This window comes from Rattus norvegicus, chromosome 14 (assembly GCF_036323735.1).
Source record: "Rattus norvegicus strain BN/NHsdMcwi chromosome 14, GRCr8, whole genome shotgun sequence".
Lineage (NCBI taxonomy): Eukaryota > Metazoa > Chordata > Mammalia > Rodentia > Muridae > Rattus > Rattus norvegicus.
In genome coordinates this window covers 91,212,816-91,237,422 of record NC_086032.1, presented here as the reverse complement: position 1 = coordinate 91,237,422, position 24,607 = coordinate 91,212,816, and the positions used below count along the sequence as shown (strand labels likewise).

At 42.1% G+C, this 24,607-nt stretch overlaps 1 protein-coding gene across 19 annotated transcripts in view; it reads left to right on the top strand.

Moving 5' to 3' along the window:
* Cobl (cordon-bleu WH2 repeat protein) overlaps window positions 1-24,607 on the top strand; it is a 232,552-nt gene that overhangs the window by 36,850 nt on the left and 171,095 nt on the right. For 2 of the 19 annotated variants that reach the window (NM_001401106.1, NM_001401112.1), the window contains exon 1: window positions 15,618-15,734. The exons of 15 other annotated variants lie outside the window; for them this stretch is intronic. In NM_001401106.1, the coding sequence (NP_001388035.1) occupies window positions 15,715-15,734 (20 nt within the window). In that variant the 5' untranslated portion in view covers window positions 15,618-15,714. Of the gene's footprint in view, window positions 1-1,789; window positions 15,735-24,607 lie in introns of those variants that run through there. 2 more of the 19 variants (XM_063273228.1, XM_063273232.1) reach the window with 2 other exon arrangements.

The window sequence follows — 24,607 nt, the reverse complement described above, 5'->3', positions numbered from 1 at the left end:
TGTCAAGGGAGGGAATATTCCCTGATATTTTAGGATTTAGGCTAGAACCAGGTGATCTTTGGATTAAGCGATCTCTGAATCAGTCCCTTTCCTGAATTAGTTTGCTCTGGGTAATCTGAATTTTCTCCTTGAAACTTCAAATTAAAATAGTTTTATCTTACCTGTGGTGGAGGGTTCAAAGGGCTAACTCCTTCTAGTTAGTTCTGAACTCCATAAAAATCTGATTTTGGTCTCTTCAGAGTGAAAGTAATAGGGAGCCAAGGATCTGATTGCCTGTGACTAAATAGCCTACCTCTGAGCTGTGAGAGCCCTTGCCTGGCTAAGCCCACACTCAATGTGTAAAAGTCTCAGCTTGAGTGGGCCATGCACACCTGAAGTAGCCGTGAGCGTAGGGCCCCTTAGGCCCTCTCTGTGTTAACCGGAGCTCTCTTCAATGTCAGTTTGCAGTGCATTTACAAGGACGGGTCAGCCTTTTGATAGAGGCCCATGGCCAGAATTCATATCTGTGGGCTTCTAACAGCCTAAGAACTATATATAATCCAATGTGGTAAAACCCGATATTTGGCCTTTATGCCATTAATAATCTCTTCCAGTTCCCTCTCGGTGACCTGAGAATTTTAGATAGTGTCATTTCTTACCTCAGACATGACAGTAGATAGCATTGTATTTTGAGATGGCTTTTCCGGTTACCATCCAACATCTGCTTACTTTGGTTTATAATTTTTAGCAGCTCTCCAAGGTTTTCCGTAAAAACTTTGATTTGTTGTAAGAATACTTCTATTGGTAGTGTGCAGCCGTAATCTTAGTATACAAGAGGCATAGGCGGGAAACTTGAGTATTGCTAAATTTAATCAAAAAATCCCATGTTCAATAAGAAACTGTGTCTCAAAACACAAAGTGGTGATCAATTGAGAAAAGCTCCTAACATTGATCTCTGGCCTCCAGTACTTGCATATATGTATGTATACACCCTCAGGAACATGTGCGGACACACATGCACACACGATTTTTTAAATGTAATGGAAACTAGGTAAAAAAAATGAAAATCCAGGTTATTATCAATGTTTGTCAAGCAATGCCATTATAAATTCTTTTAATAAAAAGAACTTTCAAAATAATTTTTTTAAAAAAACGAGCCACTTCTAGTCCCTCTCTTCAGCTATTATCTTCTGTCACACTGTTTAAGTGCTGTAGCCATTACCTGCCTGGCCTAAGCCGTTTGGGAATGACGGAGGTGGCTTTTAGTGATGATGTCCTTGCCTCACAGTCAGGCCTCTAAAGGAGCCTGGCAGAAGTTCCAAAGCAAGAGCTGAGGAAGTGGTTCACAAGAAGATGTGCAGCCCGCAACTTGCAAGCTGGAGTGCCCTACCCAGTGTTTGGATTTCCCCTGTAGGACAGCAGTCAGCAAGCACTTTGGCAGAGGGTCAGGTAGTAAATGTTTCCAGCTCCGTGGGCCATCTGTCTCCCAGGGACTCCTTGGCTCTGCCGTGACATCCATGGCCACTGAGCAATTCGTAAATGAGTTGTGGCTGGGTTCCAGCGCTCTTTTGTCTATGGGTGGAAGAACTTGAATGTTTTGAAATGTGGACTAGGAAATATTATTTGTTCTCTTGTTTTCTCCCCAATGGGTTTTAAAAACTTAAAAGCATTTTTAGGGTGCTTCTATGCTGGGAAATTGGGAAAATTTGGAATATCTTGTATACACCTACTGCCGTTCGTCTTCTTCCTTTAAAATTTTATTTATTCTTGCATGCATGTGCGTATGTGTGTGGGGTGGGGCGGGGTAGTACCATGAAGGAAGAGAAGAGGGCAAGTTGAGCAGTTGTTTCTCTTCTACTTTTGCATAGGTCCCATGGATGGAACTCAGGTAGTAAGTACCTTTACTTGCTCCCCCATCCATGTCTCCTTTTAGGAGACGTCTATTTCAGAGTAGTAAACACCAAGATTTATGTTTCAGAGAAAGCAGGTTGAGGTTAGACCCATGTTGCAGAGACAGTCTGTCATTTCCTCAGAACCTGATTCCTAGTGGTTCTCAAGCAGGCCCTGCACTAACGATGCTTTTCAGATATTCAGACACCAGTCTGCTGGAGAGCCTGCATTTGTAAGATGGTCTGCAGCCACAGAGCAGAGGGAACCAAAGCTTGTGAACCAGTGTGCCAACCCTGCCCGTGCAGGGCGTCAGTGGGGAAGCTTCTGTGCTGTGAGACCTGTCAGTTAACAGGACTGGAAAGGAGGATGTGCAGCAGCTCACTTCTCCCTGCCAAGAAAGACTGGCCTGTCCACATTCCCTAGCTAGTCACCTCCATGTTTTGTCTACACAGATAAACTTAAGAAAAGCAACTTCTTAATATTTCGGCACTGTGTGTTGGGAGCAGACATATTTCTCTCTGTGTATATGTGCATATCCATGTGGGTGTATGTGAGTCTTTGCATATATGTGTGTAGAAGAGGTGCACTTTACATATTTTTTAAACAGTTTTTCATCAGATGGGACCTCATCAACTGCCGTAGGCTAGGCCAACCCCAGACATCTACCTGTCTCAGTTCCCCAATTCTGGGATTATAAAATTACCACCATGCCTGACTTTCTTCACATGTTGTAGAGGTTAAAATTCAGTCTTCATATTCATGCAAAAAGGCACTTTAACTGACTGAGCTGTATTTCCCACCTGCTTAACATTTTTAAAATCTTATAATCTTACCTTTTTAAAAGTTAGATAATAAAATGTGTTTTGCGTGCTGAGTAATTTTCCTAGTGAATTTGTTATCAAATGAGCACCGAGGAAAATGGAGTTTTGAACCTTTCAGATTGCCCCTTTCAAAGCTTCAGTTTCCACGTTCAGCCTCTGTCCTGTCAGCATCCCGGTTTTCTGTAGAAATTGTCTATTAAACTCCACTTTTGAAGATTGAAATCTGACAGCAGGTTATTAAATTCATGTTTGCATGCCATCTCTCCAAGGGGCATTTGCGTTTGCTCCCTTAATACTGTCTGAGGTGTGAGCGCGCCAGAGGTGTATGTCCTCTGCCAGAATCCGGGCTATGCTCTCTCACTGTCACTTCCCCACAGGACTCCTGAAAGCAGTGCTTGACACACGGTAAGCACATATTAAATATGGCAGTGAATGAGCATATTGAGGAGACTTGGAACCGAGTCCAGGAATCCGCGAGTTTGGAAAGAACCTCATTTTGAAAGTTCTTCTGAATGGACGGCTGCTCCTCACCACCTCAGAACTGGTCCTGGCACAGAGCTTTGGAATCTTTAAGCTGAATAAAGAAACTTTTCAGCCTTCTCTTCCCTTCTGAAAAGGATATATTTTATTTTGTTTCAACCAATCCCCTGTGTATTTTGTTGGGGACTCCAACCTCTCTCCCATTCCAGAAGGCTTTGCTTGGGGGAAGTGTGTTAGTAACAGCGCAGCCACGTTAATACAAGTCCATGTCGGAAGCGAGCTGTGTACGTGGATTCCAGACAGAAACCTGTGTTTTGGAAAGGCTTAGGCAGCTTATTCTCATTCTGCTGACTTGAAGAAGGGAGAAGCTGCCCTGGGTGTTTTTCTACCTTTACACGGACAGCCTTCAACTATCTTAGGATTTTCTCGTGTGTGTGTGTGTGTGTGTGTGTGTGTGTGTGTGTGTGTGTGTGTGCGTGTGTGTGTGCGTGTGTGTGTGTGTGTGTGTGTTTCTTCCTGAGTTCTTCAGCCTCAGAGACAGGACAGACACTTTGTTGATCACACACATGGGGAGAGTTGGTAAAACACAACACTGGTTTTCTAATTGAAAAGCATAACCAGACATAGAAGGAGTTGATAAAGGACCCACAGAAAACTGTTTCCCTTTCGTGACTCTGATTGTCTCTAAAGAGCTATGATGATAAGACCAAGAAGTCTTCATTTATTGTTTCTTGCCTTAAACTAAGCAGCTCTTGTCTCTTTACTGGGAACCAGCCTGGAAGAGGTAAGCCACAAGAGTGGGAGTGAGGCTAACGTGGCATTGCTTCTTCAGTGTGTCCCCACCCCTGTCTGGGAAGGCAACACCCAGACTTGAATACATGCCTCACATTCCTGCCAGCAGGGCCAGTGAGTGGCACTGGGTGGTGGCTCGAGTCTCATTCCTTCTGTTACTTACAGAACCACGATAAGCAGTTCCTTGCAGTACCACACTCCCCCCGCCTTTCTGGCAGCCACTGCTGTATGTGACCCAAGAGCAGAGACCTCCAGCTGTGGGTTGCCTCAAGGCCTGGCAGCTTTCTGAACCATGCTAGAAGGGATGGGACACTGGTTTCCTGTCATTGGCAAGGTGTCCTTGGCAAGGAGGGGAAGAAGGCTATAGGTTCCTTATCACCTCATCACAAGACCCAGGCACGGATTCCTTACTCGTTCCTTTGTTTGAGCTATGTTATCCCAGGTGGTTGAGTGGCAAACTTGCCAGTGCCTTGTGATCCAACTGGGTTTTGGCAAGAGAATGTTTACTGTGATTTTATTCTTTCCAGGGGTCTATTCTGTATGCATCCTGTAATGCACACAGTATACTAATAATGTGCCCATGATTTATACATAATTAAGTATACAGAAACGCAATTGTGATGTGGACCTTGCTTGCTGGACCAGATAGAGACTGGCTTCTGTCCTTGGATTGGACCCCTGGGGTTGTTATGGAAACAGCCCTTCAGTTTGAAAGGCTTACCTAAGTAGACAGAGTTTTCTGACTTTCCAGTCTTGTCCTGGAAAGTCAAATCTAAGGAAATGAAAGACAGTGATGGAGATTGTTTTAATGATGATTGTTTTGTGGCAGAATCTCACTCCATAGTCCCAGCTGGCTTGGAACTCATTATATAGATTAGTTTGGCCTTGAATTCATGGAGATCCTCCTGCTTCTGCTTCTTAATCCTGGCATCAAAGGTGTGCCCTTTCCTGTTACTTATGGGATTATCTACTGACACACTCTTGCTTATGTGAAGCATTAGAGTGGCGGAAGGTAGATTGACCAATTGAGATGACCTTTGACTCCTTTGAGGGTTAACCCAAACCCATTTGGAAATTTGACCAAGACACAAGATGAAATGGCTCTGCTTTTGTAATTATGTAACTTAGCCGTGTAATAAATCACTGGTTGAAACTAAGAGACATGAAATTAGGCCGCTATAGTATTAATAGGGTATATAAAAGTGGGACTCACTTTTTGTCCCTCGTTTCTGTCAATTTTACAAATTTGCTTTCCCATATTCCTCCTAAGGCAACTAAGTTTCGTTATCTCAATAAAAACGTAATTCTCCACAGTCTATACTCCACAGCACTCAGAGGCAAGTTAGAGAATGGGTACAAGTTGGTGCTTTGGCCAGCTCTCTCTCCATTTGCGCTTGGGAGGATAGGTGTCTTTGCACTAGATCCCTGTGTGCAAAAGGGCACACAGCAGCCAGCAGAAAGCTCTCTTCTCACCTTGTTCTTTAAAGTAACTGCTGGTTGACCTTTAAAGCAAGCAAGTCACCAAACAAAACCCAATAATAACAATAACAATAATAATACATGTTCTGAATAAGTCTTTTGCCTATAAAAGAATTAAATTTCAATCTGTTTCTGTTACAGAAAATAATGATGTTTTGTGATTAATTTGCTCCTATACAGGTTGTTAATTACCAAATTGAAATATTTCCACAAGTGTCATTAGGTAATTGAAATGCTACAGTTTGTCCTGGTGTTCTAGTGAATACTAAATACTGTATTAGCTCAAGAAGGGTTGCAGGGTTGTAAATTACTGTGAAAGACATTGTAAGTCAAAATATAGAAGAAATCATGGGGTACCTGGTTTATTATAGGTGTAGAGATACTGTTTCCTTAGGTTGCATTAGTAGATGTACATTTTATCATAAAGTTACAATGTATCCACATAGACTATATCAATCTGTGGAAATTTTGAGCTCCTTGTTGAAGCTTGAGAGCCATAGTAGGGAGGGAAATTACAGGAAAAAAATATTGCCCATACAACTTCAACTGGGAGTACCTGCCTTCACTCCCCATCCTTTTGCACTGAGCAGCAAGAGCCTAGATTTCTAAAAGAACAGAATTTCACACAGTTTCCCCTTGCTCTCCTCCTCAGACTGAGATGAGCTCTGTTCCCAGGACTGGGGACACTGTCTCATCTAGAGCAACATTTGTGTTCTCCAGCCACTAGCTGATGAGCATTCTGTTCTAATCCTGGTGGTGGTCTCTCTGCTGAGCAGAAACAGGGGTAGGAGCCAGTGGTTGGGGACCATCTCCTCGAGTTTTGTACCAACTCTGTACTCTGAAGTCCTTGGGGGTGGGGGTGGGGGTGGGGGTGGGGGCAGTGACACAGGTGCCACCAGCCTTGAGCACCAAGGGATGAACCAGGTGAGAACATGACCAAGGGTAATATGGCCCTGTCCCTGAGGTTCTGCCTTGTGGATTTTCTTGAGTAAATTGTCAGAAGTGGCCTTGAGGAGGGCCACATGTGACTGATCTATGCAAGGAGGGTACCTGGAGTCTCTGGGTTTAAGAGAAGGCCTCTAAGGCACTTTGATTTCTACAAATAATTTATGACATGTTTGCTATGTGATTTAGGAGTGTGTGTGTGTGTGTGTGTGTGTGTGTGTGTGTGTGTGTCTGTCTGTCTGCGAGTGATGAGCCTGCTGTGCATCTTTCAACACAGTGTGTTTGTTTCATCCACATTGATTGCAGCCCAGCTAGTGTCTGGATGCCATCAGCTTTAAAGAGAGTGAAGGCATCACTTTCACTTAGCTTCAGGTGTTAGGGACTATCTTTATAGTTAGCATTTTATTTGGCAGTGAGCATCTGCTGGTGACGGGGCCGGGACAGACCTGAGTTGGAGTGATGGCTCCATCCCTTGCTAGCTATCTTGTGTTTTGACAGTTGCTTAACTCGTCTCAGTTTCATCTGTAAAAAATGAAAAAGAACCCCTCCCTTATGGGTTGCCCTGAAAAAGCCAAGGAGACTGTGTGTCTGGGTGCCTGCCTATCTCTTCCCCGAGCTTAGAGTACGAATTCCATTCGTATTAGTTATCTCCTCTCCCTCCTTTGAAATGGGGGATAACTAATGCCAGCTACTTTTGCATGGATATGATTATGAAATGTTTGAAAGTTGCCAAAATGGTGTTTGGTGACACTAGACTTGTGGGACCATCAGTGGGACAATCTAACAAGACTAGTCTGGCCGGTTCTTTCTACCAGCCTTTAAGTCCTTGAACGTGAGCAAGGCTGACAGGGCTGAAACTCAGAACCTCACAGCACAGCTGGAGTTCATATTCTCATAGCTTTTGAAATCCCCAGTAAAAACAGTTGAGATTCGTCTAAAAGTCTTTTTTGCAATTTACCCTGAAGCAGAGCCCTCTACCTGCTCCATGAGCAGGTGACTTGCTACCCCCTCCCCCTTTCGTCTAGGAAGAAGTTATGAATAGTTCCCTTTGACAGAATTTGTCTCTGAGTAGTCTCTAAAGTCGTCACTAATTTGAGACCGTAGTTGAGGTAGCTGACCTTGGTCTGTCTCCTGGAAAGCCCTGGCTCTCCACAGGGTATGGATCCTAAGGCCCATGCTGTATCTGCAGCACGTGAGGATCCAAGCCTGGATTTGGAGGGACCTTGGAAATCTACTTGTCCAGGTAGTGAAGTGACGTAGTGAATTTAGCATAGCTGTATCAGTTGTGCATGGTTATCATGAACCAGACAGCATGGGGATCATAAGACACCTTGATCATAAGACACCTCGAGATAAAACACAGCAGTACACTCTGGTCTATAAGCATGCCACTTGGTTTCCCCAGCTCCTCCCTCTCATCTCTGGTTCCTATTTTCACATGTTCTCTAAACAAACTTGCTGTCTACACATCCCCAGATGGGGCCACACAGGAGCCAAAACTGCTAAATGGAATCTGGACTTCTTATTTATTCCATCTCTATCCCTGGCATGATGAGGGGCCCTGCCTTTTCTCTGCCAGGCAAAGAGAGCTGTTAGAGTCATCTTGCGTTTACTCATTGACTTGGGCTTCACTCTCTCACTGAACATTCAGCCAGCACACTTCCGTATGCTCAAAGTCACCCTTTCTGCCTTGGCCTCTTCGACTTGTGTGTCACTATGCTTTCACTATTGTTCAATCATCTAATAGATAGTGACTGTAGACCCACTACCCAGTAATACATAACACGTGGAAATACAGCCATAGATAGTACATCAAAGTCTCATCAAACCCTATATGTTCTCCATATATTCTAGTCGGGGAAACAGATGTTAAATATACTGATGTAAAATATGAAAGCAGATGGAAAAGAATGTAACACGGCTGTTTGGGTAGATGGTCTGCAGAGCTTTTCTGAGAGGCATTGCTATGTACAGAACTCAGTGGAGATAGCAGTGAACCATCTGGGGGTGGAGCATGTCTAGTGACCTGGGATTTAGTTTAGTTTGGCAGGTCTAACTAAGACTAGGAAGGCCAGCAGCATCACTGCAGTGATTGGGCCTTAGGAGAAATACCAGTTGAGGTAGGAAATCTGGGCAATGGTGGAGAAGTAGGTGTGGATAGATTCTAAAGCTCAGAAGATATCTCTGGGAGAGTCTGAGGAGAAGCATAGGGTGTGATCTGATCCCACCAGAGAAGCATTCCAGGGAGGTCACAGCCAAAGGTGTTTGCTGTCTCTTTACTGGCCTGTCTGTTGTCTTCTGAGTGTTTTCTACAACCGCTTGGTTAAGCTCCTAGCCACCCCTCTGTTTCTAGTTTCCCGTCCGTAGTGACCAGGATGCTCACTAAGGTGAAGCCACGCCTGCAAGCTCAGTTGTTGAAATGGCCAGAGATGTTTCCTCTTGGTTCATACCCTTCATCCCATGCTGTTCTTTAAAACACAGCTCAACGAGCACCTTCAGATCTTAGCCAGGAGCCACCATTCTCTTCCTTAGGCAGACAGTGTTCCTACTCTTAACTTGAGCTCCTGGAGTCTACTTAGGTATTTTCTGTGTTTAGCACGCTGTTGGGGTTGGAACTCACTCTGTCTCACTGTACCTCTACAAGGGCCTTTGACTGTGTGCTTCCTCAGGGCGCTTGCTTTTCCTTCTTTGACTCTATGATATTCATCTTTATTGTGACTGCTTAGGAATCTCAGTATCCCATCTGCTACTGTAGGGACTGGCATTGTGCACTTTGGTTTCTGCTCTTGTGAGCAGTTGTGGGGCCTTTTAACCCCTCATCTGTTTCAGATGCAACTAAAAGGATACAGGAAACTCGTGACTGACCCGCTGCCTTTGTTGTAATGTATTGGTAAGGTCCCAATCCAGGAAACACAGGGATTCCTTACCTGCAGCAGGAACTGTCAGATGGGAAGGGGTTTTAAGCTGAACAATTACAAGGTAACTGAACTTCTCCCTAGAGTACCTGCCGTCAGTGAACCAGTCTGTCACCTTCATTAAGCCGCAAAGATTCTTCATCTAGGCTTATGGTTCCTGTTAGTGGTGGTGTCAAAACTAGCTCTGCCTCCTGGTGGACTCCTTCTGAGCAAAGACTACATCTAGATCTGCTTTTGTACGAGACAGGATAAGTAACGCATGGTAGCCAGAAGGGAGCTATGGTCTCCAGTAATAGCACCACAAGCACACAGCTCTCCCATGTTAGTTCTTCTCCGCGATTTTGGCTTCTAAATCCTAACTCAAAACAGTGTTGGTGCAGTTGTTGCCTCTCCATCAAGTTGTAAGATTGGGTTCTGCCTCCCAGGGACTATGTGTACCAACAGGGGACTTCTCTGATGCACAAAGGCTCGCTCGTGACACTGCAAGCCTGATTTCAAAGGATCCCGGTGAAGAGCAGTTGGAGCAGCTCCTATTGAAGTGGCATGACTGGATGGATCTTTGTGCCTTTGGCTTCAGCCTGTTATTTAGCTCACTTCACATAGAGTTGAGGATGCTAATATTTTTTTCTTGTCAGATGAAGTACCCAAGGCAGGATGACACAGGGCCAGCTTAAAGAATGGGTAGCTTTGTTGCATTCTGGGAACAGTGCCTTTGTGCTGGGAACTGACAGGACTTCAAAATCCTGCTAATGGCTTTCCAGAGTGCATCTCAGAAATCCTAACCAAAAGTAACGTTATTAGAGTGGGTGAAAATAGATTCGAGCCCTGTCACAGGGCACATAACTACCTGCTGGTCCAGGGGTTGAGGCCAGTGTCACGGTATTGTAGCCCTGCTGATAGGAGGTGAACATCCCACTCTACAGGATGAGTAGGGCTGGGATTCCTGCTGGTCAGCTGAGGGACTGTGAAGGGTGAGACCACCTCTAGAGCCTGAATTGCCCTTGTATGGATAGCAGGATGGTTTTCCTTTAACTGTAATCTTTTAGGATATGATACACAGAGCTCTGGTCGTAATTCATTGGGAACCTCATGAATGAATGTACATGCCATGAGGTCAAGGCAACTGGTCTACCAGCAAATAATTAAGGCCTGGATGGTGCCATTTCCTATAGTGTCTGAGGGCACTTGTTCAGAGGAGACATGGCAAAGACTGCAGTGTGACTGCTTGGCCGTTTGCCCAGAGAAAGATGAAGAAAAGCTCTCAGACTGGCTGAATATCACTGTGCATCCAGCAGTACCCCAGATACACTTACAGACATTTCCTCACTTTATTCTCACAGCAACAGCAGCGTGAGGTAGCTGGGATGATGCCTCTTTCAGTCACAATGTGCATTTAAAATGATTATTTTTAGTCAAAGGAATCTGGCATGTTCTAAACAGCAGGCTCAGAAATAGCATAAGATGTTCAGATTATTTCAGGCTTAGCAAAAATCCCATGGTTCAGGTTCTTATTAGTAATTTTGGGAACTATATGTTTGACTAACAGCTTGGCAGAGTCCTTTTAACCAAGCGAGGGAGAATACATAGATATGAGGGAATGTTAATGCTTGTAAAATGTGGGTAGGGCCTCTAAATATCACCCAAGGAGTAAAATACCACTGAACCAAGCACCCATCTAGCACTCTGTTGAGTCTGAACGAGACTTCCAAGTGTTTGCCTACAAAGTCCCTTCTGGAGGTCAGAAGGAAGCCGGGATGCTAATGAATGGGCCGTGAGACATAGGACTATGCCTTTACAATGGCCAAGAACTAGCAGGTTCCTTTCGAGAGAATTCTAGTTACCCACAGCTCTGATATTTGGTCTTGAGGATCCTTGGAGAGAGTTTAGTAGATCACTTGCCTACCCTAGTGGAGATAAATGAAAGATGAATTCAAAGAGAGTGCCAGAAGATGCATATAGATTTATCTGTGGGTGGGTTTTGTTTGAAGTCTGGTCAATTTAGTTTGTATCGTTTTTATTTGATTTAGTTCAAACACACAGTTGAATGTTGAAGATAAGATTTTGTCTGTTGGTTATAAATAAGAAACACGTTCTCCGAGGTTCTTTGAATTTAGGACCTGATTAAATACAAATCACCTCTTTCCGCAATGACAGCGTCACATTTAGTTAAAGGGCAAATTCCCTATATTCTGTTCATTTATACCATAACTATATTCATAGCCTTAGCTTACCTTCTAAAAATACTTTGTAGCAGTCATAAAAATAAAGAGGAAACTCACTGCTGACCAACATAGAGTGACTTCTAATAGTCACTGTTAGAGAACAGAGCAGTCAGAAGCTGTCCCAGGTATGATACCTTGGAGGAATAATTAAAAACATAGGAATAAAAACATCTTTATTTTCTTTTAGGGGAAAACATATGAAGAGAAATAGTAGGTATCTGTTGGATGAGAATAGAAATGGGACCTTCCCAAATATACCTCTTTATATGACTTTAATTCTGAGCTGTGGTGTTTTACATAGTCAGAAAACAAGATAGTGTCAAAGTTAAAGTGAATTATGAAGAAGCCGAAAAACAAAAACAAGAGCACAGTCTGAGCATATAAAACTGATAATACAATTGAGACTGTTCTACATAGCTGCAGTGAAAACTTGCATAAAACTTAGTATCATGAACCTAAATGTCCTGAGAAAATACAGCCAACTCAGGAAGGCCAAAGTAATCTTGGAAGAACAGTAAACAGCATCCTAGGACTTTGTTCTACCTGATTTCAGTGGGAGTAAGTAAAACCTTTCAACCAGCATTGTCAGGCAACCAGCATTGTCAGGCAACCAGCATTGCCAGGCAACCAGCGTTGCCAGGCAACCAGTGTTGCCAGGCAACCAGTGCTGCCAGGCAACCAGTGTTGCTAGGCAACCAGTTCTGCCAGGACACCTGTGTACCCACACGCAAAAGAATGAAGCTGGATTCAATATTTATACTATACAGACATGCAGTGGGTCACACACTGAAATTTAAACTTATTAAGTGTAGTATTATTATCATGCATGTGTGTGTACACATACACCAGGAATTGAGTGTGGATGCGTGTGATGCACTGCATAGAATAGTATTTTGTGGAGTCAGTTCTCTCCTTGCACTTTTAAATGGGATCCGGGAACTGAACTCATGCTGTCAGGTTTTTGCACTAAGTACCTTTATCCGTGGGCCCAGATCATGGACCATAATGTAAAAAAGCTAAAACTGAGAAAATTTTTAGAAGAAAACAAGAATAAAATTTTGGGATCTTGAATTAGGAAAATTACCTTAAAACATTAATAGCAGGTACACAGACGACCAACAAAAACATGGACAAATTAGATATGCAAACATGTGCTTCGTAGATCACTATGAAGAAGGCGAAAATGTCATCCGTGGACTGTTTTCAAATGCTTGCCTGTTTTTATATGATGCAGGGACTTCATTCTGGAACCTTCCATCAGATCTCTTCCATCTCTCTTGTAAAATGTCAGCCTGGTTGGAAAATTGCCAAAGGTTTTCTGCAGATATTTCTCCAAAGGAGATATCCAAATTGTTGATAAGCACAAGGGTTGCGCCTGATTCTATTAATGATCGAGGCCATGCGAAGGAAAACCATGTGAAAGGTGTCTGAAAACCCGTTAGAGTGGCTGCCATAGAGGAGACAGCAACAGTTGCCACCAGGAAGGTGAAACAACCAGAACCCTCATGCTTCTCTTGTGGGGACACGTAGTTACTTTGAAAAAGTGGTTTGTAAGCCTTCAAATTATTCAACACAGGTTGGCCATATGACAGCAATTTTATATACAAACATATGTCTGGTGCAAAAAAATTTGTGCTCCCATATGTTAATGGCAGTATCATTTACCAAAAGGAAGCAGCATAAGCAATCAAAATGTCCACCAACTACTGAATTCATAGTCACAGTGTGGATGTTCGTACAGTGGGATATTCTGTAGCACTCAAGATAACCAAGTGCTAATTCATGGTGTAGTTATGAGCATAAACTTTGAAAATATCCCATGCTATGTAAAAGAAGCTAGCTACAAAGGCCACAAATTATATGGTTCCATCTATATGAAATGTCTATAATAGACAAATACAGAAAAAAAAGATCAATAATTGCTTGGATCTAAGGAATTAGAAGCATGACATATGGAAAGATCGAGTGTATTTTGAGCTTGGAATTCCTAGAGAAAAGAGCTATGAAGTGTACAGGAAATTCAGATATCTGAATTGGTTTACTTAAATTTATAGGTTTCTTTGGGTTTCATAAAAATTTTTGCTGTGGATTTTGGAAACATTAAGTTGGTACATTGTCAGTGGGGAAATCATATGCTGTGTATATATCAATAAATCTGCTTTTAAAAATCCAGTGATAGAACTACACTACGAAACAAAGACACAAGAGAGAATGTTCTAATTTAAAGATGTCTAGCAATGAAGTGCAGTGCCTGATAATTGACTGTGCTTTTGACTGAAAAATATCTCCACAGGATGACTTGAACACAACTGAGCTTACATTGAGCATGGAGTGCCGTTTGCTTAGGTCTGATGAAGGGGTCCTGGAATTGAATAGGGTTCTTCTATGCCCAAGAGATAACATGCTTCAAGAAAGACTGCATATCACTGATTTAAGTTAGCGTGCCTTTATGTAGTGGGTAGCATCCTGAAATGAGGATGCAGAAGCCTTATTCCCAAGCTTCCTGTGTTAACATTCACCTCTCACCTCTGAAATGGCAGGACATACGGAAAGATCGAGTGTATTTTGAGCTTGGGATTCCTAGAGAAAAGAGCTATGAAGTGTACAGGAAATTCAGATATCTGAATCTATCTGTGTCTATTGCAATTTTGGGGGAAGGCTACCAAGTCTTTATTTGATGGCATTTGTTCAGGTTTATTTCTGGTCGTTTACCAGTCATTGGACACATTTGTAGGGTGATTACTACTCAAGATATTATCAGTCATTTAAAATTCAGAATATATACTGTAATCTGTTGTTTTGCTATGACTGTCATTAACCGTGCTCGAAATAGCTTAAGCAATGCCAAAATTGGTCAGCTATTTTAAAAAAAGAGGGAGATAATCACATATACACCTTTATTTTAGCAAAATATGTAGAGTACATTTGTCGGCAAGTTCTTCAATATAGGACTATTTTAGTGTTTCAGTTATTGTAACAGAATTCCTGATTATTGCTGACTTATAAAGAATAGAGGTTTACTTTGGCTCACGGCTCTGGAGTCTGGAATCAGCATCTGTACCTGATGGTGGCCTCATAAAGCATCATATCATGGAAGAAAACTACAAGGACATGTGAGCATGTGTGTGGAATGAGACAAAATGCTAGGTGACCTCACTCATACCAGTGTATGCTATAAGTCCTTGTGGTGACTAATTCCAACCTGCAGTAATCCCAATGACCCATTCACTTCCTGTAGGTTTTCCACCTCATCTCTGCTTGCTGTTGCATATGCATGAAGGACGACTGCCATTTCTATATCGCATCGAGCCACCTAATGTCATGGGGTTTAATAGTCAAGGTTCAAGAGCATCTTTTAAGCCATTTCATTAATGTAGGAACTTGAGATTTTCCTTTTTATAAGGGACAAGGACAATAAAAGATAGTTATACAGAATCAGTAGTGAGCGTATCTCCATTTCAGTGATTCTCACTCTTTTGCAGTTGGCTTGGTAATTTCTAGGAAGCATAGTTTAAAAATAAAGATAGTAATCATTGTCAGATCTGGCTACAGTATTTTACGTACAGCCACCAGTTGTTTTGGTGTTACTTCAGTTTGGGTCTGGAATGTTCCCCAGAACCATGAGTTTAAGATTTCTTCCTCATGTGGGCTTTCCGGTGGTAGAATCCAGTGGAAGGAAGTTCTGTTGTTCAAGTGTGCCTTCCAAAGAGATATGAAGATTCCCCACCCTCTGGTTCTCTCTTTTCTTCCTGACTATCATGAGGTAAACAGAACAAACCTCCATAATTACTGGCCTCCACCACTAAGAACCATGCCACCACAGGCACAAGGCCACAGAACCCTGAAGCCACAGGGTAAGAATTCTGAAACTGTAAACCAAGAACACCTATCATTCTTTACCTTGCTGTCACAGCAGCAGTTGGCAATTTGACAAAGGTGGGAAGAGGGAGGGAGCATCAGTGGAGGTGGATAGATCTATGGAGACCTCTATTTAGTTGATAATTAATGTAGTAAGGTCCTGCCCACTGTGGGTGGTGCCATTCCCTAGGCAGGTGGGGCCTGGGCTATATAAGAAAGGAAGCTGAGTAAGCCAGAGGGAGCAAACTAGTAAGGATCATTCCTCCGTGGACTGTGCTTCAAGATCCTGCATCCAGGTTCCTGCTTGACTTCCTATCCTGACTTCCCTTAGTGATGGACAGTGACGACAAAGAGTAAGCTAAACAGATTCTTTTCCCAAGTTTCTTTGGTCAGGTTTAGCACAGCAATGGAAGGCCAGCTAGGACAATAGCATATCTCAGTTATTGTGCCTGTGTGGTGGAAAAGGCAATTAACTGCTGTTAAACTTAAATCTCATTACTTTACCTGACATGTAATTATATCTTTATAGTCACATGGACATCAGGTAGTGATAAACTTGTGCATACAACCTGCTGTGTTTTGTCATAGCCAGCTAGTAGGAGGAATGACAGTTTGGTGATAGCTTTAGAGGACTTTGATTTTGCTTACTGAAGACAGTGGAAGCTGTGTTTGTGGACTGGCCATGTGTGGACTTTGGTCCAGAGAATGCTCATTATGCACTGATTTGATAGAGTTAGAGATTATAGTCAGATCCACCCCTATGCGGAGAGCACGAGCCTCCTCTCGGGGCTAGGTTTGATGGCTCCTGTGACTCTCGTGAATGCAAACTGCAGGATGGTCAAAGTGCAAAAACAAATCAGTCTAAGAAAGGAAAACATCAAATAAGAACAAAGGCAGTGAGACAAATGTGGGTGTGTCCTATGGGGAGACGTGACATTGCAAAATGTATTTCATTGAGAAAATGTAGTTAAAAGGGGAGTAACATTGTTATCTTTGTATAAGTCAGTTGATCTACTCTTGAAGAATTTAAGAAAGTCATTTCCGGATTTCTTGTTCTGCCTCATTGAAAAATGTGATTCATTATGTAAAAATGGGCTCATACTATGCTTTCTTTTGGGGTTTTGTTCTGTGGATCACATAATGAGAATGTACTCTTGGGAATGTCCTATACAGGTTTAGCAGATTTTTTTTCTATCTTGTTTATGGTTTTCACATACTCTTTTCTCTATCAAAGATTTCATTTCAGGTCACAGGGCCCATGTTTTCCTTTGGTTGGCTCCTAGAAATAGAACCTTCTTCTCACTATATTTTTAATCCTGTGGGTCACAAAGAGCCTAACAATTGGCCGGGTCTGACCCCAAGTAACCTAAGAGAGATGACAAGAATACACATTGGTTCAGAAGATACCTTATTTAAACTTACTGGATATGTAGAAATGCATGCTTAGATAAACAGGCAGCCGACTTTAGCAAAGGGCATGTTTAGAGATCATGATCAACCCACTTTATTCTAGTGTATATTAGAAATATCAGACCATTAAGCTTCTACTTAGTTAACTTAGAAGAAGTAAATTATTTTTTAAATTGAGCTTTCATTTGTAAGTTCCCTATAGTTTGGCAAAAAAGTACATTTCTTTCAACACACATGTACAAATACATTTTTTTCAGCACACATACATATATGTGTATATCTTTCTCTCAAGACAACATGCATACACATACATATATGTATTTACTTTTGTTTTAAGATACATAGACACACACACACAGACACACATACACATACACACACACACACACACACACACACACACACACACTCCACCATCTCATCCATCTAGCTATCCAGAAGTGAGCAAAATGAACCTTCATTTCCTTTACATTTTACAGCTCCCCAAAGGAGAAATAGCTTTACCTACCCATTACAGCAAGAGATCAAGAGTTTCAAGAGTTCTTGTACCAATGGCCAATGAGGATTTTTGAGAGGGATAAGAAAATGTGACCCCGTTTGGGTATCAGGACAAGTCAATGGTATCGCGAAGGCAAATGTCTCTGAAAGAACTAGAACCCAACCTTACTATATTTCTAGGGTCAGTTCCAGTTGGGAATAATTTGAAGGACTTGTTGGCTACTGGTGTTCAAGTTTCAAATCCTATGGTTTTGCTAGACAGACAAGAAGGAATGAGGCATTCCTAGTTTAGTAATGAAGAAGGTGGATTGTGCAAGATCAGATGATAATTAAGGTGATCACAGGTGTTATAAGTCAACCCAAAGAACTCATTGCTTCTGGTTTGTACAGGGGCTGGTTTGAGCCGATCGTGATGAGCTTTTGTGATGCGCTAGCTCCTAATGGTGTAGATGTAAAGTAGGCACGGGATCCCATCCAGATCATTTTGTGGACACCCTAGAATTTTTTCTTTGATCCTCTCCAATATTTACCATATAGCTTAAAAAGAATAAGTAAAATGCACTCAAGTTGTCTGCACAAAATATCTGCTTGTTCACGTCCTATTTTGGAAGAAGTCAGCAGGTGTGGCACAGAGTTCATGACTGATCAAGGGCAATCTAGAATAACAACCACCATAACTTTTATTTCAGGAACATTTTAGTGCTGTATTAATCAGCGTTCAATGCCTTTTACTGGGTCCAGTGCCACACCTTGTACCAGACTGTGTTGTGTACAGATATCAGTCTGTCCCTGTCATTGCTGGAACTAAGAGCTGTGCCAAAGTATGTGAGGGTGGGGCTGATATAGTGTGTGATGCGTGTGCCAGGCATTCTGTTTATTCGTGTAACTTTGGGGAGTGAGTGAGGATGAATAGGGAGGGCCATCAGGAAGCTGGGAGGAGGGGAATCATTTGGTGCCCTGTAGCCACACTTACTAGGAGATCCAAGCTGTTATGTGGCCACCTTTATCCAGACTATACAATGAAATGCTTCTCTCTGAATTTAGTTCCTTTGTTTCCAGTAGCGAGTTAAGATATTTAGCTTGTTCTTTGCGAAAGTTAGGGCATTTGAGTTTTCTTTGTTTTAAATTTATAGGGTGGTAGATTTTTCTTTCTTTAAGTGTTAACTATTTTCACTGATTTTTTGGCCTAAAATTAAATAGCACATGCTACTATGTGATTTAACTGATAGATACCTTAATTTGTATATGTGGTGATCTTTGTTAAATAACATTCTAGATAGCATATCGTCTGTGCCAAAATAGTTATCTTACAAAATTCTAAGTTCCTCTGCATGAAAGCTGAAATTTCTTTTGCATTGATTATTACTAATAATAATTGCTTTTAAATGCCCGCATTTGAATGCTGCCATGTAGCTTATGAGCTGCCTTCCTTATTTTCCATCACTTGATCACATGCTTTTTTTTTTTCAGTTTAAAATGTAAGTGAGTTTCTTACCTCTAATAGACTGTTGGCTGAGACTATATAACATGCATGTCACAGACTGCCCAGTCAATCTACCATAAATAGCAAAGTCCTAAGCCCCTCATATGCATAGGGATTGGTTCCAGTAGCTCCCCCTCCAAATATCCAAGTCTACAGATGTCCAGGTCTCTGTGTACAATGATATAATTTTTATGTAGAACCTATGTAGTCCTCTTAAATCTTAAATAACCTCTGCCTGACTTGTAATGCCTACTACAGTGTAAGTGCTATGTATGTGATTGTTTCATTGTTTAGATAATTGCGATCTGGAAATTTCTATTGCTCAGTACAACACTGCTATTATTTTGAGAAAGGGTCTGGTTATGTAGCAGACTTGAATTTGAGTCCCCCTGACTCTACCTACTGAGTGATGGGATTTGTTCCAGTCAGGCACCACCATGCCCAGTTTCAGTCTAATTAAAAAACAAAACAAAACAAAACAAAACAAAAAAAAACCCAAAAAATCTCCACTCTGTGTTTGATTAAACTCCTGGATATAGAACACCCATATTCAGAAAGTTGATTTTCCATGCTGTAAATTTCATGTTCGTTCCGTGCCCTTTCTTCTGGTGTGATTAATTCACTTGACAGTTACGCCTTGAGCTTATATTTTTAGCTAGCTGCTCTTGGTTCCTCTGATTGGTGCAGAGTTTGGTGAGAAGGCCGAAGCTTATGCCACTTGGGACCAAGGAGGTCAGAGCACATGTTGCAGAGCAGTGAAACACAAAACTGGCATTCTAATTGAGGGGTTGCAGAAATGGCTTCTCACTCTCACAGCTGTGGGTGGAAGTGAAGAGGAGGTGAGGGCTAAAATCTATGAGGTGTTTTTTTAGGACTAGCTGGTGTTTGTTGAGCTCTGTAAGAGGTATGAGGGGAGGGTGGTAGTCAGCTCCTGAATTCCCAGGAGGAACAGGAAGAGGGGCCAGCTTAGGAGGGGACACCATATGTAACCATGAGAACTTCTACAGTCTGGTCATAGTCACTTACCTGACTAGATGAGTGTAGAGGTGAAAGTTTGATTTTGAGAGATGCTGAACAAGTAGGGGGCTTTTCCCCTCCCCTTTTTAAGGCTCTGCACTCCCTACACAGAATTGCTAAGCTCTTTTGATGAGGACGTGGGGTTAGAGCTTAGGAAAGGATCTTGGCAGAACTGTAGTGGTCAGTAGGAGGTTTGGCAGCAATGAGAAGCAGCAGCTGTGGAACCTTGCATGTCTTTGGAAGACATTAAATTAAACATGTATTTAGGAGGAGTTCCCATTTCTTCCAACAGTGCCTTGAAGCAAGCCAGGGAAAAAGCAAAGGGAAAACAGACACAGTGGCTAGGCCCCATGACACCCCTATTGCATGTGAGAGAGTTTGCTAGGAAGAAATCAGACATCTTGTTTATCAGACGACAAGTCACAGTTTTGCCCACTATCCCAGTATGGGCTCTGTTCTGTAATCATTTCAAGGTACATAGCCCTTGCCACTTGGATGCTGTCCTCTCTTGGAACCTCTTTTGCTTAAGTAGTTTCATTCCCCCCCCCCTCTAGTAAGCATGCTAGTTGAGAGCTCCATCTCTTGAGTCTGTAAACTTCATTCCTCATCATCCATAGAACATAGACCATAATTACACTTCACTGCCACTGTGGCCAGCGTTGATGGTTGGTCTGTTCATTACTTGAGAAATTTCATGAATTAAGATTTGGATAACCTCACAGTTCTGAGGGGAGGGCCCCCACCCAATTGATCCCCCAACTCTTGGACATGCTGGCAAAATCTATCTGCTAGTCTTCCCCAGGATAGGATTCCATCTTTTTTTCTTTCTAGGGAACAAGTCGATAGATCTAAGGGTCATTCTTCCAGGTCATTCTTCCTCATAAGCCCTCAGTCTCTGGTAGGTGGCTTTTGCGGGTTTCTCACCCTGACAGATAGTCTTTTTGTCACCTGTAGGGTTCCATCCCTGACCAGATGTATGTATGGAGACTTTTGTTTTTACTCATTTATCATTAACATATAGGAGCGATCACCCAGAATCATCCTAAGCCACCCTGACTGCTGTATGATAAATCCTTCCATGTGTGCTTCTATTAATTCCCTGGGAGAGCATTAGAATCTTACCCGAGGGAGAGACTCTCACAGTACAGGGTTCATAACTTGACTATCTGTGGTAGCATTGCTAGTCTACCCGTTCTCTCTCTCTCTCTCTCTCTCTCTCTCTCTCTCTCTCACACACACACACACACACACACACACACACACACACACACACACACACAAGTATATGAGTGTTTTGTTTGCATGGATATACACCATGTGCGTGCCCACTGCCTGTAGAGGTCTGTGGGTCACTTGGAACTGGAGTTAAGGATAGTTGTGAGCCACTGGGAACGTAACTCAGATCCTTTGCAACAGAAGTAGGAGCTCTTAGCAACTGAACCATCTCTCCAGCACCATGGTTTCCCTTTGGATGTCCTCTACAGTGGACAACTGCCACCTCATCGTGTTCAACTATGGCAGAAAGCAGATTCTCTCTTTCCTGTTGGTATTTTATAGAGAAACTTCGGTCGTGAGGAACTTTTTCTCCTCTGTATTTGGTGTGTGTGGACACAGCAGATTAAAAAGACATAGAAAGAATCAGTGTAGATGGTTACCCTTTTGCTTTTACTTAATTCTAGTGCTCTGTGTAGAAAGATCCAGTTAGCTGATTGAGTGCTGGTCCTTGGAAGACCTTTGATTTCAGGGGTGTCAGCGAAGGTTAATATAGCATATTTGGTTCAGCAGATGCCATGTTTAATTAAAGAACTATCTGTAAATAGGACTCAATGGGGATTCTTAAGGTGAGTATCTTTTAAGTCCTTCCCTGAAGTGAAAGTTAACAGAATGTTAATGACTCTGTTTGAGACTTTTGCCATCTTTGTTTCCTTCTAGAAAGATGGTAACAAAGTTGAAGAAAGCAAGAAAAAGGCTCATGTTTACTTGAACAGCTAGACCTTCCAAGGGTAAAACTCGCTATTTTAGAAGCATGTGATAGGTTAACCAAAGACTCCCTTTTGATTTGAATAGTCCCGCACATTTTATGATAACAGTCCAGTTACATCTTTTCCCAATTGTGCCAGTTAGCGTTGATCAACTTGATACAAGCAAGAGTCTTTTGGAGAGGGAGAATCTCAACCAAGACTGACTCTCTCCATCACATTGGTCTGTAGGCAAGCATGTGGAATATATTCTTGATTAATGATTGACGTGGGAGGACCCAGCCCATTGTGGGCGGTGTCACCCCTTAGTATATAGTCTTGGGTTATATAAAGAAGTATTGGTTAGCAAGCCAATACGTGGCATTCCTCCATGGTCTTTGCTTCACTTTCTGTTTCCAGGTTCCTGTCCTGACTTCCCTGTGTGATGGGCTATAAACTGCATTCTTAAATTAGCCCTTTCTCCATAAGTTGTTTTTGTCCATGGTGTTTTATGACATCAATAGTTAATTAATACATTGATTAGTTCGTACATTAAGTTAGTTGCCTCTGAGACCAGCATTGCAACTACAACTGTGTTCTGTGACATACTGGCTGGCCAGCCTTTCAACTAAGGTCTAGTTATCAACTAAGGCAGCCTATAATTTGAGTAACCCCTCCTCCCCCAGGCTAAGTAAGGTCTCAGAAAGCTATTCCCTTTCCGTCACTCATAATAGAGACTGAAGCCTTTACTTGATGGGAGACTCAAAGCTGAGAATTTAAGGAGTGCCTGCTTAAGGTCCAGGAAGGCTTTATGTCCTTCAGGTCCCCAGATTAGGGTTTAGGCTTTTCTTATCTGTCTGTGTATTTTTTTAGTAACTGATAATAAGGATCTACCCATTTCTCTATACCCAGGAATCCAGAGTTTACAGAACACTATAACTTGTTTAACATTTTTTTGGTAGAAAGAAGGAAGAGATAGGTTACATCTGGTCCTCATTAAATTTATATATATATATATATATATATATATATATATATAAATTTAATAAATATATGAATGACAATAACTGTCTGTTGACACAATTGAGCTTTATTATTGGATTTCTCATAGTCTCTATGAGTTAAAAAATTACAGAATGTCTTATTTGCTTCTTAGAAATCTTTTTCTGTAGAGGTTTAAAAGAGGAGGTAATTCACCAATTGGACAATAGTAGGGTTCAAGTATTACATAGGGCTGTTATAGGGAATCACTAACCCATATTATTTTAGATGATCTATGGCACTTGGTAAGAAGTCCCATCATGCCTCAGGTGTGAAAGAATGCTGTAGTGGTCAGAAATAAAGAAGACTATTTTAGAATTTCAGAAGGGAAAGTTGTAACTGCCTTACTAATCTATCCTGGGCAGCCCATACACTGGATGGATTTCTGGCTCTATTAAAGGGAGAATTAAGTCCCATGCTGGGACCATAAGGTCAGTGGTTTTCAGGTAGAGCAAAAGATCTCCCAGAAGGAAAACAGGGCTTTGTGGCATTATTAGGAAGTCATGTGTAAAAATAAGACCATCTCAGTTGCAACTGAGAAAATGGGTAAAATATCAGGTTGTTGGGTTTTCTGGGATTTCCGTCATGGGCATAATCAGGATGAACACCAGCATTAGAAAGAATGACTGAAAGAAGTAACTCTGTCTAGTAAGAAGTCTCTATTTTATCCTTTTGCCATCAGGGTTACCCTAGGTACACAAAGAGATATTTGATGTTGGGTGGGGATGTTGCATGAACACTCCAGGCTCCCGCAGTCTTCATGTTGAACCAACATAGGCTCAAGGTCGTTCCCTGAGCCTTTGCCTGTGGACAGTCTTCTCGGATGGTTTTGTTGATGGTGGTCCTGGTTTTAGTTGGGCACTCCTTTTGAAATGCTTTGCCTCTTCATACTCGCAATATCATCCAGTGGGTGACACTTCAAGTCATAAAGCCTTTCAGGATTACAAGTGACCACTGACAAGGTGACCTTTCTTCTGTCTCATCTTTTTCTTTCCTTAGTTTCCCCTCATTGATCTCAACTGTGGCTTTCTCTAATAAATTGTCTAGTGTATTGTCAGACTCCAGAAGAATCTCACACTGAGTTATGACATGGTCTTTCAAGACTCCGTTCCTGTCTTGAAGAGTAGCATCTATGTTGGTATGTTTGGTCAGGGCCTCTTCCAGTCCTCTTGGAAGGTGGTTGGGCTCTCTTCTGCTCTCTCAATTACTTGAGTTTTGGAGTAGTGTAGGGTATTAGAGAAGATCCTTTCTAAGATTTGTAAAATACACAGTAAGAAATGCTTTTGTGTCCAACTCCCAAATGGCAGGTATATTGTCACCCAGTGTCACTCTTGGAGAATCCCTATTCAGCAATGTGGTGATAATCTCCTTGTCCTCTCTGTGTCAGTAAATCTTCCTTCTGAATTGTCTTACACATTTTGACCCCATTCAATTCTAGAGCCTGTGAAACTACAGTCTATTCTGTGGGTGTTAAGGTTTGGTTAAGAATTAGCATTACAATGTTCCGTATGAAACCATAAAATTGGATTAACCCTTGGACATAGAAACACACACACATGCAGGCACACACGTACACACACACACACACACACACACACACACACACACACACACACACTCCTGCTCTGAGAATTTACTAGGGATACTTTTATTTTGTCTTAAGTATTAGAGGGAAAGGAGAACATAGACAATTTGGGTCTTCCCTCAAGCCTTAGTTAGGCACGCCTCCCTTCAGGGCAAAAGGGACAGGGATAAAAGTCTGGCATTTTAGTTCCCTTATAATAGGGTATACACAAAGGAGACATTGTAGGTAATCTCA